General features: G+C 42.1%; 1 protein-coding gene across 2 annotated transcripts in view; it reads right to left on the reverse strand.

Moving 5' to 3' along the window:
• Positions 1-15,452, reverse strand: part of LOC133570901 (arf-GAP with GTPase, ANK repeat and PH domain-containing protein 1-like) — an 88,485-nt gene that overhangs the window by 14,288 nt on the left and 58,745 nt on the right. For both annotated transcript variants that reach the window (XM_061923718.1, XM_061923717.1), the window contains exons 14-17: positions 13,867-14,004; positions 13,704-13,763; positions 3,588-3,739; positions 3,231-3,321 (exon numbers count right to left, since the gene is read on the reverse strand). In XM_061923718.1, coding sequence (XP_061779702.1) covers positions 3,231-3,321; positions 3,588-3,739; positions 13,704-13,763; positions 13,867-14,004 — 441 coding nt within the window. The remainder of the gene's footprint in view (positions 1-3,230; positions 3,322-3,587; positions 3,740-13,703; positions 13,764-13,866; positions 14,005-15,452) is intronic.

Raw genomic sequence — 15,452 nt, forward strand, 5'->3', positions numbered from 1 at the left:
GGATGACATTCTCACAATAAAATTGCATTTGTGTACCACTATTGAAGTCCTTTCTTCAGCAAATTACGCAAGTGATTAATAACCTGTGATTAAACATGATTAATCAAAATTTCTAAATGTGATCAATCTAATTTTAAAGAAAAATAATTTAACAGCCCTAATTTAAATGACTTGTCTGTTCAACTTGAAAGTCACAAAATTATGTAATTGGTGACTTTGTATCAGAACCAACCAACGTAACGTGTGGAGTCCCCCAAGGTTCAATCTTGGGGCCGACTTTATTTAACATCTATATGCTCCCACTAGGACAAATCATGCAAAATAATAACATTGACCATCATTGCTATGCCGATGACACCCAAATCTATGTAGCGCTATCACCAAATTCAAAAAAGAAGTCAACAAAGACTGTCAGCCATCCAAAAACTTAAAGGACTATACATTGCACCTCATCTCCTGTTATTATTTTACCAAAGCATTGTTCAACCCATCCTTCTGTACTGTTCCACATGTTTTTTCACCATGCTTTCTGTAACCAACCGGACTAAACTCACACGCATTACAAACATAGCAGCTAAAATCATTGGCCTACCCACACCCAACATTTCAGACTTAAACCACAGGTCCATCACCCGACTGGCAAAAACAATAGTCCAGGATATCACTCACCCACTACACCAATACATCATCCCACTACCATCAGGGCGCAGGTACAGAACTATCAAATTCCGGAGGGCCCGCCTCAGAAAAAGCCTTATCCCTGCAGCTATTGCCGCCCTAAACAGCAGGCCCGGCCGACCTGTCTGACAAGCCTGTAAATGTGTGTTGGTCATGTATGATGTCTTTTTGTTATTTTTTTTGTGATGTGTAATGTCTATTGTTTAAATGTACGGCAGTGACAATGAATTTCCCCAAGGGGACCAATAAATCTAAATCTAAATCTAAAATCTAAAATGACGATCGCCCCATAGATCTTCTGTGCCAGTGCATTGAGCAAGTCAAACACTGGATGTGCCAAAATTTCCTACAACTAAATGAAGATAAAACTGAGATAAATGTTTTTGGTGCTAAAAAAGAAAGGTTTAAAGTCATCCAACACCTTCAATCACTGTCCCTGAAAACCTCAAATAAAGCCAGAAATCTTGGGGTTATTTTACATTCTGATTTACATTTCGACAGTCACATCAAATCAGTAACAAAATCGGCCTACTATCACCTCAAAAATGTAACAAGACTTAGAGGGCTCATGTCAGCTCAAGACTTAGAAAAACTTGTACATGCCTTTATTACCAGTAGGCTAGACTATTGTAATGGTCTCCTTGCAGGTCTTCCCAAAAAAACTGTCAGGCAGCTACAGCTTGTTCAGAATGCTGCTGCTAGAGTTCTAACAAAGACCAAAAAATGTGAGCACATTACACCAATTCTTAAATCCTTACATTGGCTCCCTGTACATCAGAGAATTGATTTCAAAATCCTCCTGCTCACATATAAATCACTACATGGTCTAGGGCCGAAGTATATCACCGATATGCTCCCACTATATAAGCCCTCTAGATCACTAAGATCTTCTGAGACCAATCTGTTAGCGGTTCCCAGAGTAAACTCAAATCAAGGGAGAGCATCATTCAGTCACTATGCAACAAATAGCTGGAATAAACTTCCTGAAGATGTCAGACTTTCCCCAACTCCAACTACTTTTAAAACTACCGTAGACTGAAAACTTTTATGCTCACCTTAGCTTTCAGCTAAATCTTTTAACGTCCGCACTGTTTTTATTTTTATTGTCTGCATTTTAATTTTGCTTTTATTTTCTTTCATTTCACTTTGTTGTCTGTGAAGCACTTTGAGTCTGCCTTGTGTATGAAAAGTGCTATACAAATAAAGTTGCCTTGCCTTGCCTAAAAATGATTTTTTTTAATGAATAACAAAAATGTGTAATTTCCATTATTTAAAAAAAATACTGATTTGGTTCTTGTATCAGTTGAAATGTAAGCCATACCTATCCTTAGTGACACATCTAGAGAAAATACTTTTGGACTCTCGGACATGACTGAAATGTAAAAGTGCTCGCAAGCATCTACTATGTCTCGTTTGGGACATTATAAAAAATGACAGAGGAACGTAGCGTATTTGTTTTGCCTTTCATGTTTTTTGACATTATTCCCACCTCCTGTCTGTTACAACAACATGCAAATGTGTCAAGGCCAATTAAAATTGAATATATATATATAGGCCAGTGGTTCTTAACGTGGGTTCGATCGAACCCTAGGGGTTCGGTGAGTCGGGCTCAGGGGTTCGGCGTAGGTCGAGACACACCCGACTCATCGTGTAAATAAAAACTTCTCCCTATCGGCGTATTAAGGATACGGCAACAGCAGAAGTCAGACTGATTTGCAGGTGTGTAATTTGTTGTGAGTTTATGCACTGTGTTGGTTTTGTTGTTTGAACAAGGTGATGTTCATGCACGGTTCATTTTGTGCACCAGTAAAAAAACATGGTAACACTTTAGTATGGGGAACATATTCACCATTAATTAGTTGCAAATTAGTAACATATTGGTTCTTAACTAGTCATTATTAAGAACTTATTAATGCCTTATTTGGCATGGCCTTATTATAACCCTAACCCTCTAACCCTGGCCCTAACCCTAACCCTAACCAAATAACTCTAAATTAAGTCTTTGTTACTTAGAATATGTTCCCCTAGTGTCCAAAAAACTCTAAATTAAGTCTTTGTTACTTAGAATATGTTCCCCATACTAAAGTGTTACCAAAAACATATAACTTTGTCTTGAATTTGAAAAAAAACATTTTATTTTTCACTAAAGAAGGGTTCGGTGAATGCGCATATGAAACTGGTGGGGTTCGGGACCTCCAACAAGGTTAAGAACCACTGATATAGGCTATGCTATTCTTCTTTTTTTTTTTTTTTAAATTACCATTAGAAGGCAGATGTTTTGGTCTTTATTAAAGAAAATCAGCATTCCTCTCACATCACAGTGACCCAATTTTAACTCGGTGGGAAAATGAGATGAAAGCAGTGCTTGTAACTCACGACATGCAATTTGGTAAATGTGCCGTCTCTCTGATAAAACTGTATTTTTTGTCCGCCTGCACTCGAGTGTGAGAATGATGATGACCCATGAATCAATGGATGGCATGTTTCTATTGCACACTCGGTGTTTATATGAAAAAAAGAGAAAACAAGTAAACATGTGGGTGGTCACTAACTTGGAGCGTCGCAGTCGACACAAAAACTGTTGCCCTTAGCGTTGCGAATAGCCTGCAGAGCCACTGCCTCACTCTGACTGTTTTTGCGAACCTGTAAAAAAAAAAAAATACTTCAATGTTAGCTTTTTGTCCGGGCACACCCGACTTCTTCCCAAAATAACTACTACATACAGTATTTCCTTAAAAAAAGATGCAATAATTTTTAATGCAACTGCAGTTGAGTTGACCTTTCAGTGCTGCTGAGGGAAATTTAAATGTTTAACACCTCCTTCAAGGATGTGTCCTTGCTGCAGTGCAGATATTAGCGCCACACAATCATCATCTTTCACTCGTATCCATTTTCTGCGTTTTTTTAACCTTGTTTTTGCTGCTCTCGCACAGCTGCAGGCTGGCCAGGATCTGGCTCTCGATGGCCTGGACCCAGGAGTCCCTCTCCTCCACACTCTGGGCTTCAAAGTGCCACGTCTGGCCCGAACTCGACACAACCAGGAAGTCATTGTTCTCTTCCTCTGGTATGCACACAAATAAAGTGTCAGTCGCAGCATCATACCTGTCATTGGCATTGCAGGATATTGGACAATTCCCAGGAAAAATGGGTAGAAATTAGGGATTTTAATTTTCATCAATCAATCAATCAATCAATTCCTTTATTGTCATTGTTATAATAACACTTAAGTCATGAACAACGAGATTTTGTTTGAGCTTTGTCCAGCGGCATAGAAACTGCATTGATGTGCAGGTCACAATAGTTTACATTTTAGCATTGTCAGGAAGATCGCGATAAGAGGGACTAAATCAATTAAAAAATTAAAGCTGCAAGCAGCGTTGAATGGGCCCTCGCACCCTCGTGCAGCTCGGGGTTCATGCAAGTTGGCTGCAATGCATGACGCATGCATGTCATTCCCAATCAAAAAAATTTAGGAAGATTGGAGCATGTGGAAGGAAGTTACCACGGTTGTAGTTTTCCACCAAAAGGGGGCAATCACATTGTCGATATCAACGTCTAGTTATGATCAGTTCCCGATCTTAAAATCTTACATCAGTCTGGAAGGAGAGCTGATCATTTAGAGCAGGCCTGGGCAATTATTTTGACTCGGGGCCCACATTTTAGAGAAAAAAATATGTCTGGGGGCCGGTATATCTGTTTTTAGGAACACTAATACAAAACCTCACAATAATGTCTGATTGAATGCTAAAAACGGTTTGACAGACCAACCTTAAAAAACGTAATGGAATTTCACATTTTTCTATGAACGATAAAACACTGAATATTGACAAAATATGAATGTCACACCACCTTCGAATCGACATTTTTGACAATCAAGTCAAACGCAACAAAAATGCAACAAACAGTTTAATATGAACGCAAAGGGTACAAAAAAACCCCACTTACAATCTGATATTTGCTGAATTTCCCCCAGGGATCAATAAAGTACTTTCTATTCTATTCTATATATCACTAAGCTTTAGAACTTTGTTGTGAAAATTAGGGATGTCCCAATACAAATTTTTCACTTCCGATACGATACCGATATTGTAGCCTTGAGTATTGGCCGATACCGATATCAATACGATACGATATATAGGCACGAATCCTACATATATTTATTCCTTATTTTATTGTGTGGAATGTTAGAAAAGGCTTGATAAAGTGATGTTACTGTTACTGGTGTTGTAGTGTTAAAACAGGAAACAATAGTCAGCAAGAGTAGATATAGGAAAAACTGACCCATTATTAACCAATTGGTTACATACATTTTAACCTTCAACATAAGAGTATTACCTCAACAAATCCAATAAAAACAAAATGTTATATTTAAAGTGCAAAATAACCACTAATACCAACATAATTATACAATTGAATAGAATAAATTAAAAATAAATTAGAAGACCCTGAAAAATCCATCCATCCATCCATCCATCTTCTTCCGCTTATCCGAGGTCGGGTCGCGGGGGCAGCAGCTTAAGCAGGGAAGCCCAGACTTCCCTCTCCCCAGCCACTTCGTCCAGCTCCTCCCGGGGGATCCCGAGGCGTTCCCAGGCCAGCCGGGAGAGATAGTCTTCCCAGCGTGTCCTGGGTCTTCCCCGTGGCCTCCTACCGGTCGGACGTGCCCGAAACACCTTCCTAGGGAGGTGTTCGGGTGGCATCCTGACCAGATGCCCGAACCACCTCATCTGGCTCCTCTCAATGTGGAGGAGCAGCGGCTTTACTTTGAGCTCCCCCCGAATGACAGAGCTTCTCACCCTATCTCTAAGGGAGAGCCCCGCCACTCGGCGGAGGAAACTCATTTCGGCCGCTTGTACCCGTGATCTTGTCCTTTCGGTCATGACCCAAAGCTCATGACCATAGGTGAGGATGGGAACGTAGATCGACCGGTAAATCGAGAGCTTTGCCTTCCGGCTCAGCTCCTTCTTCACCACAACGGATCGATACAGCGTCCGCATTACTGAAGACGCCGCACCGATCCGCCTGTCGATCTCACGATCCACTCTTCCCCCACTTGTGAACAAGACTCCGAGGTACTTGAACTCCTCCACTTGGGGCAAGATCTCCTCCCCAACCCGGAGATGGCACTCCACCCTTTTCCGGGAGAGAACCATGGACTCGGACTTGGAGGTGCTGATTCCCATCCCAGTCGCTTCACACTCGGCTGCGAACCGATCCAGTGAGAGCTGAAGATCTTGGCCGGAGGAAGCCATCAGGACCACATCATCTGCAAATAGCAGTGACCTAATCCTGCAGCCACCAAACCAGATACCCTCAACGCCCTGACTGCGCCTAGAAATTCTGTCCATAAAGGTTATGAACAGAATCGGTGACAAAGGGCAGCCTTGGCGGAGTCCAACCCTCACTGGAAACGTGTCCGACTTACTGCCGGCATTGCGGACCAAGCTCTGACACTGATTATACAGGGAGCGAACTGCCACAATAAGACAGTCCGTTACCCCATACTCTCTGAGCACTCCCCACAGGACTTCCCGGGGTACACGGTCGAATGCCTTCTCCAAGTCCACAAAGCACATGTAGACTGGTTGGGCAAACTCCCATGCACCCTCAAGGACCCTGCCGAGAGTATAAAGCTGGTCCACAGTTCCACGACCAGGACGAAAACCACACTGTTCCTCCTGAATCCGAGGTTCGACTATCCGGCGTAGCCTCCTCTCCAGTACACCTGAATAGACCTTACCGGGAAGGCTGAGGAGTGTGATCCCACAATAGTTGGAACACACCCTCCGGTTCCCCTTCTTAAAGAGAGGAACCACCACCCCGGTCTGCCAATCCAGAGGTACCGCCCCCGATGTCCACGCGATGTTGCAGAGTCTTGTCAACCAAGACAGCCCACATCCAGAGCCTTAAGGAACTCCGGGCGGATCTCATCCACCCCCGGGGCCTTGCCACCGAGGAGCTTTTTAACTACCTCGGCAACCTCAGCCCCAGAAATAGGAAAGCCCACCACATATTCCCCAGGCCCTGTTTCCTCATAGGAAGACGTGCTGGTAGGATTGAGGAGGTCTTCGAAGTATTCTCTCCACTGATCCACAACATCCGCAGTCGAGGTCAGCAGAGCACCATCCCCACCATACACGGTGTTGACACTGCACTGCTTCCCCTTCCTGAGGCGGCGGATGGTGGTCCAGAATTGCTTCGAAGCCGTCCGGAAGTCTTTTTCAATGGCCTCCCCGAACTCCTCCCATGTCCGAGTTTTTGCCTCCGCGACCGCTGAAGCCGCACACCGCTTGGCCTGTCGGTACCTGTCTGCTGCCTCAGGAGTCCCATGAGCCAAAAGAACCCGATAGGACTCCTTCTTCAGCCTGACGGCATCCCTCACCGCCGGCGTCCACCAACGGGTTCTAGGATTACCGCCACGACAGGCACCAACCACCTTGCGGCCACAGCTCCAATCGGCCACCTCGACAACAGAGGCACGGAACATCGTCCACTCGGACTCAATGTCCAGCGCCTCCCTCGTGACATTTTCAAAGTTCTTCCGGAGGTGGGAATTGAAACTCTCTCTGACAGGAGACTCTGCCAGGCGTTCCCAGCAAACCCTCACAATGCGTTTGGGCCTGCCAGGTCTGTCCGGCATCCCCCCCCCACCATCGCAGCCAACTCACCACCAGGTGGTGATCGGTAGAAAGCTCCGCCCCTCTCTTCACCCGAGTGTCCAAAACATGAGACCGCAAATCCGATGACACAACTACAAAGTCGATCATGGAACTGCGGCCTAGGGTGTCCTGGTGCCAAGTGCAAATATGGACACCCATATGTTTGAACATGGTGTTTGTTATCGACAATCTGTGACGAGCACAAAAGTCCAATAACAGAACACCACTCGGGTTCAGATCCGGGCGGCCATTCTTCCCAATCACACCTCTCCAGGTTTCACTGTCGCTGCCAACATGAGCGTTGAAGTCCCCCAGTAGAACGAGGGAATCACCCGGGGGAGCACTCTCCAGTACTCCCTCGAGTGAATCCAAAAAGGGTGGGTACTCTGAGCTGCCGTTTGGCGCGTAAACGCAAACAACAGTCAGGACCCGTCCCCCCACCCGAAGGCGGAGGGAAGCTACCCTCTCGTCCACCCTGAAAAATAACCTAAATAAATCCAATTAAAAAAAAAAAAACGTTTTAAAGTGCAAACAATTCAAGTTCACTTCAGTTATTTTTTTTACTGTCAGCATATGTTGGAAACAACTGTGGGCAGGGACAAAAACAACAAAAACAACACAATATTGTCCACTGTCCAACTGCTCTAAGTTAAGAGTTTTGTCTACAATGTAGTGGCGGCTAGGAATAATGTAACGAGGTTCGAGGTGCTCCATTAAGCGTTTAAACCCGACATTACTCACCACCGACAGGGGCTGGTCATCAAGCACAATAAACTGGGCTATCTTTTCTGTTATGGCCATTGCCTTTTTGCTGTCCCGTGGTAGTTTGTCACGTCTTGCAAAGCTTTCGGCCAGCGTGGGTTGCTGAAGCGAGCCAGAGGTTTGTTGCTTCGCCTTGCTGCTCTCGCGAAAATCCTCATGTTCTTTTTTGTGGTGTTTTTTCAAATGTGCGATATTGTATTAAACCTTCCTGGTTCTGTCCCTCCACGGGACACTTGCGCCTGACAAATGTTGCATTTAGCGGCAACGTCTTTGTCCGAGTTTAGGTTAAAATACTTCCACACAGCCGACATCACTACACTTTGCTGCAAGCACACGCGTTGTTGTGATCACGTGGGCTGTGCATGCTGGATCAGAGACGCTCTTCTTCCGCGGCCGGCACCAACGTTAATTAAGGGGCATTGCCGCTACCTACTGTGTTGGAGTGTGATCAAACCAGAGTCACCTATTATAGACGTGCTGCAGCGGTATATGGACAGCTTATATCGGAGTTTTTAGATTCAGTCCGATAAAATCCGATATTCACTTTTTTGGCTAATATCGGACGGATTTCCGATATCAATATCGGATCGGGACATCCCTAGTGAAAATCTCCTTCCGCGTCTGTGGAAACGCTTCCCGCCAACACTGCTTGGTGCCTCGTCTGAGCTGCTGTGACGTAGATTACCATTGTAATTAATTAGATGACCATAGTAACTAATTAGATTAACATAGTACCTGGTATATCATCCATAAGCGCAGATTCCAACCATTGAAATACTTTGTATAGTTGAAAACTAACAGTCATTAGAAAACATGACTGCACACCTTGATGGTAGCTACAGTTTCCATCTTAAAGATCTAAAAAAAATTTTGGGGGAATGTCCGGCGGGCCAGATTGAAAAGCTCAACGGGCCGCATGTGGCCCCCGGGCCTTAATTTACCCAGGTCTGATTTAGAGTGAAATAATGACAGTTCGATGGTTGATGGCGAGGAACAGTTTTTTCCACCCACTACGAATGGTTACAAATAGGTACTGACCCATGAGGAACTTCAAATTATCATCTTAATTATTTGAACCGATTATGATGATCTCAATTTGTGGAGCCGAGTTACAAAAGTTCAACGTTTTTTAAGGTGAACCATCAGATCAAAGATTGGTGCCATGTCACGCCCACATTTTATGGCGCAGGCAAAATTCCTTCGCCAATTTATCATTGCCCATCTTTGTAGTATCTGTCATTTTAACTGAGGTTCATTTGGTGAAAGCCCCCAGGAGTAGTTCGTCAAAGTACAACTACAGTTTTGGGCCTAAAAATGGCGGATGGATATGCCCCGATAACATGTACCCGGTACCACTAAAACACGCTGTTGCTTTTACTACCTTGCTGGCCAGGCGATTGATCTTGTTTAATTGGAAGCTGGCTCGCCCCCCATCACACGGCCGTTGGATTAGAGAGGTTCTTTACAATCTAAAACTGGAAAAACTAAGGTTTTTGCTAAGGGGCTCGGCTCAAGCGTTTGAAAGCTCATGGAGTCCTTTCTTGCTGTATGTCAACTCTCTTGACTTATGCCCAGACGCAGATGAGGAAAAATCTCCCTTTTATTTATTATTATTATTTTTTTCTCTCTCTCCTTTCAGCCTGTTTGTCTGTCTCTGGCCTCGTATGTGTGTATGTATGTGTGTGTGTGTGAGAATGTGTCTGTCTTTGTCGTCTTACTTGTTATATGATTGTGCCATATGCTCCTTGTTTTTGTGACCTGAGTGGGGTGGGAGGGTGGGTGGGTGGTTTGGGTTTTAAGGGAAAGGGTGCGAATAATTTACTGACTTTAAAATTGTACTGTTTCGACTTGCACTTTTTTCTGTCTATTTGAAAATGCCAATAAAAAGAGTTGGATTAAAAATGGCGGATGGAAATCAAGATGGCCGACTTCCTGTTTGTTTTTAAATACGGGTTCTTGAGATTTGTTCGTGTGTCTTGTCATGATAGACGTCTCCAGTGATTTTTGTGAAGACACAGTACAGGCCAAAAGTTTGGACACACCTTCTCATTCAATGTGTTTTCTTTATTTTCAAGACTATTTACATTGTAGATTGTCACTGAAGGCATCGAAACTATGAATGAACACATGTGGAGTTATGTACTTAAGAAAGAACGCCACCCTTTGCTCTCTTTACTTTTTCACACACTGTTGGCATTCTCTCGATGAGCTTCAAGAGGTAGTCACCTCAAAGGGTTTTCACTTCACAGGTGTACTTGAAGCTCATCGACAGAATGCCAAGAGTGTGCAGAACAGTAATGAGAGCAAAGGGTGGCTATTTTGAAGAAACTAGAATATAAAACATGTTTTCAGTTATTTCACCTTTTTTTGTACATAACTCCACATGTGTTCATTCATAGTTTTGATGCCTTCAGTGACAATCTACAATGTAAATAGTCATGAAAATAAAGAAAACGCATTGAATAAGGAGAAGGTGTGTCCAAACTTTTGGCCTGTACTGTACGTGAAACTGGTGGCAGGGTCTAATTTCTTAAATACTTTTCAAGGGGGCGCTAAAGGGTAATTTTTGACATTTTGTGTTTGGTACCCCAAAAATATCCTTTTTTTTTTGCTGGACCAGACACGCGTGCAAAAATTAGTGAGTTTTTGTGCATGTTAATTCCCTTTAAAATTAGATAGAAGTGGGAGAATAATGATAAATGAAGCAATTCCGAAAGGGCCTTCGCAGCTTTTAAATAAATAATATGGGTTCTTTGGAACTGGAACCCAAAACCCATAAATCACATCATAGTGACACATAATAGTTTGTCACCGTGCCCGATGATAATATGCTATGAGGCTTTTTAGTGAGAAAACCTGTTGTCAGGGCTGGCCCCTGGCATAAACACTATGCGGTCGTTTTTTTCAACGACTACAGGGGCCACAGGACGGGCATGGTTGCTGCTAAACTTTTATTCAGAGGTGAGTCAACATGTCCTTTGTAAGTTTTAGTTTGTTTTAGTTTTAATCCCATAGAGATAATTACTCATTTGGTATCGTTGCGACATATGTACAGCCGTATATGTAAAGCCGTACTATTTTATATCTCGAAAGAACATTAGTTTTTTCATAGTTTTTCCTATTTATTGTGTTTTGTTTACTTTTTCAATTAATGCAGAAGCGGTATTGCAGTTTTAGTATAAAAAAGTGTGAGCACCTAAAGCAGGGGTCCCCAAACTACGGCCCGTAGGATGGATACGGTCCGCCAGCGTCCAAAATCCGGCAAAATATATACGTATGTATATGTATATATATATATATATATATATATATATATACATATATATATATATATATATATAATATAATATATGTATGATGTGTATATACACACATATATATACATATTTTTTTTTGTATTATTATTTTTTCAAATCTGTCCTTTCTCATCCATTTTCTACCGCTTGTTACCTTTGGTGTCTCCTAGCCGCTCAGGCAAATCATATTGCCTAAAAATGCATTTTTCCATCGATAACGTGACATAATCACGCTCGCGCCGCAGTGTCCGACGAGCGCGCTGCAAGTGCGCGCTCTTTCAGTCAATTAGTGCGCGAGGAATATACAAACCCCGTTTCCATATGAGTTGGGAAATTGTGTTAGATGTAAATATAAACTGAATACAATGATTTGCAAATCCTTTTCAACCCATATTCAATTGAATGCACTACAAAGACAAGATATTTGATGTTCAAACTCATAAACTTTATTTATTTTTTGCAAATAATACTTAACTTAGATTTTCATGGCTGCAACATGTGCCAAAGTAGTTGGGAAAGGGAATGTTCACCACTGTGTTACATGGCCTTTCCTTTTAACAACACTCAGTAAACGTTTGGGAACTAAGGAGACACATTTCTAAGCTTCTCAGGTGGAATTCTTTCCCATTCTTGCTTGATGTACAGCTTAAGTTGTTCAACAGTCCGGGGGTCTCCGTTGTGGTATTTTAGGCTTCATAATGCGCCACACATTTTCAATGGGAGACAGGTCTGGACTACAGGCAGGCCAGTCTAGTACCCGCACTCTTTTACTATGAAGTCACGTTGATGTAACACGTGGCTTGGCATTGTCTTGCTGAAATAAGCAGGGGCGTCCATGGTAACGTTGCTTGGATGGCAACATATGTTGCTCCAAAACCTGTATGTACCTTTCAGCATTAATGGCGCCTTCACAGATGTGTAAGTTACCCATGTCTCGGGCACTAATACACCCCCATACCATCACAGATGCTGGCTTTTTAACTTTGCGCCTAGAACACCCCGGATGGTTCTTTTCCTCTTTGGTCCGCAGGACACGACGTCCACAGTTTCCAAAAAGAATTTGAAATGTGGACTCGTCAGACCACAGAACACTTTTCCACTTTGTATCAGTCCATCTTAGATGAGCTCAGGCCCAGCGAAGCCGACGGCGTTTCTGGGTGTTGTTGATAAACGGTTTTTGCCTTGCATAGGAGAGTTTTAACTTGTACTTACAGATGTAGCGACCAACTGTAGTTACTGACAGTGGTTTTCTGAAGTGTTCCTGAGCCCATGTGGTGATATCCTTTACACACTGATGTCGTTTGTTGATGCAGTACAGCCTGAGGGATCGAAGGTCACGGGCTTAGCTGCTTACGTGCAGTGATTTCTCCAGATTCTCTGAACCCTTTGATGATATTACGGACCGTAGATGGTGAAATCCCTAAATTCCTGGCAATAGCTGGTTGAGAAAGGTTTTTCTTAAACTGTTCAACAATTTGCTCACGCATTTGTTGACAAAGTGGTGACCTTCGCCCCATCCTTGTTTGTGAATGACTGAGCATTTCATGGAATCTACTTTTATACCCAATCATGGCACCCACCTGTTCCCAATTTGCCTGTTCACCTGTGGGATGTTCCAAATAAGTGTTTAATGAGCATTCCTCAACTTTATCAGTATTTATTGCCACCTTTCCCAACTTCTTTGTCACGTGTTGCTGGCATCAAATTCTAAAGTTAATGATTATTTGCAAAAAAAATGTTTATCAGTTTGAACATCAAATATGTTGTCTTTGTAGCATATTCAACTGAATATGGGTTGAAAATGATTTGCAAATCATTGTATTCCGTTTATATTTACATCTAACATAATTTCCCAACTCATATGGAAACGGGGTTTGTATATATATATATATATATATATATATATATATATATATATATATATATATATATATATACACACAGGTGTATATATATATATATATATATATATATATATATATATATATATATATACACACACACACACAGGTGTATATATATATATATATATATATATATATATATATATATATATACACACAGCCCGGCCCCCGGCCAAATTGTTTTAACCCAATGCGGCCCCTGAATCAAAAAGTTTGGGGACCCCTGACCTAAAGTCTCCTATTTGTCAAGATATTCACACAAAGTTTGGAGTTTTGGCAGAAATGCCTTCACAGTCAGCTGCACATGTAATATCCAGCAATAAAGTATCCAGTAATGCATGATATGATTTAATACAGTACTTACAGCATACAATTTACCTGAGAACACAATAGGGCAACATTACCTGTTTTGCTCACGTTTCTTAAGCTACCAAAGCTTTTCAGCTTCCACATTTTGCGCTTGGCTGCACAAGAGAAAAACATACATGAATTAACCAGAATATTTCATGTGTCATTTTAAAAACTGTAGTTTATTTGGGAGTTTTCCAAAAAGGAGACTGTCATCACCATCTGCTTGGCCAATGGTGGCGTCCCCTTTCTGGTTCGTGCTCTTCTTCCTGCGATGCTTTTTTCTGTCCTCCACTGGGGACGTGGAGCCCACGTCTTTGGTGGATGAAGAGCTGGATACGCCCTCAAATGCAGAGTCTGCTGACACGATCGTAGACATAAAAAAACACATATTTCAAATAGAACACTCAGTAGGTAGTAGGTACTAGTGTTGTCCCGATACTAGGGATGTCCCGATCAAGGTTTTTGCACTTCCGATCCGATACCGATATTGTTTTTGCATTGCCGATCCGATACCGATACTGACCGATACTGACCGATACTGGCCTATCCGAGCATGTATTAAAGTTTAAAGTTATTTAGCCTACTTAGTTGTCAGAATCATGTTGAATAGGGTTTTAGTACTCTTGATAACAACTAGCCAGCTGAATTAGGGGAGTTTGAATAATACACAATGGTTGGTAACAAGAAACTGACCTGTTTATTCAAGGATAAACACAAAATAGACAAAATGATACATGACAAACAGAAATGGCATCATTGAACTAGGGCTGGCCTTTTTTTAATATTGCGATATTTTAAGGCCATATTGCGATACACAATATATATCTCGATATTTTGCCTTAGCCTTGAATGAACACTTGATGCATATAATCACAGCAGTATGATGATTCTATGTGTTTTGATTGATTGATTGAGACTTTTATTAGTAGGTTGCACAGTGAAGTACATATTCCGTACAATTGACCACTAAATGGTAACACCCCAATAAGTTTTTCAACTTGTTTAAGTCGGGGTCCACTTAAATTGATTCATGATACAGATATATACTATCAGATACATACTATCATCATAATACAGTCATCACACAAGATAATCACATTGAATTATTTACATTATTTATAATCCAGGGTGTGGAGGGGGGCGCCGGATGTAAGTGTCAAAAAGACAGCCAAAAGAGTTTGATATGAGAAGAAATCTAAAGTTAAAATATAGGGTAGAAATGCACCCATTTGCAGGAAATGTAGTCTTGATTTTCAAAATTTTCTTTCAAGGCTTGCATGTCTACATTAAAACATTCTTCTTCATACTGCATTAATATATGCTACTTTTAAACTTTCATGCAGAGAAGGAAATCACAACTAAAAAAATCACTAATTTTTTCATACGGTGTTGATGTGGAAATTTTTGCCTCAGCATTTTGATGGTGTGGGCGTGTGGCACCGAATGGAGATAAGCGTCTCGACAGACGTTACAATATTTGAACAATGATGACGAAAACTGTTTTCTCTGTCGTGTCGGTGTGTTGAAAATTGTTATGCGCTTATTTTTTTATTAGATTTTGTGCGTGGCATAGATTTGCTATGCGCAGAGGACGCTTAAACAGTGCGCAATTGCACAGGTGAGCACCTTAGAGGGAGCGTTGCTCGCACGGCTGCACTAGCATCACAGCTAACGTTAGCCATGCTGCTAACTCTCTGCTCGGGGAGGACGTATACGTATGTGACGTATGACGTGACAGTATGTGACGTGTGTAAGAAGGTGCGCTGCTGTCTGTGAGAGGGAGACACAGGAAAGAGTGAGAA

Source organism: Nerophis lumbriciformis, linkage group LG28 (genome assembly GCF_033978685.3).
Source record: "Nerophis lumbriciformis linkage group LG28, RoL_Nlum_v2.1, whole genome shotgun sequence".
NCBI classification, from domain to species: domain Eukaryota; kingdom Metazoa; phylum Chordata; class Actinopteri; order Syngnathiformes; family Syngnathidae; genus Nerophis; species Nerophis lumbriciformis.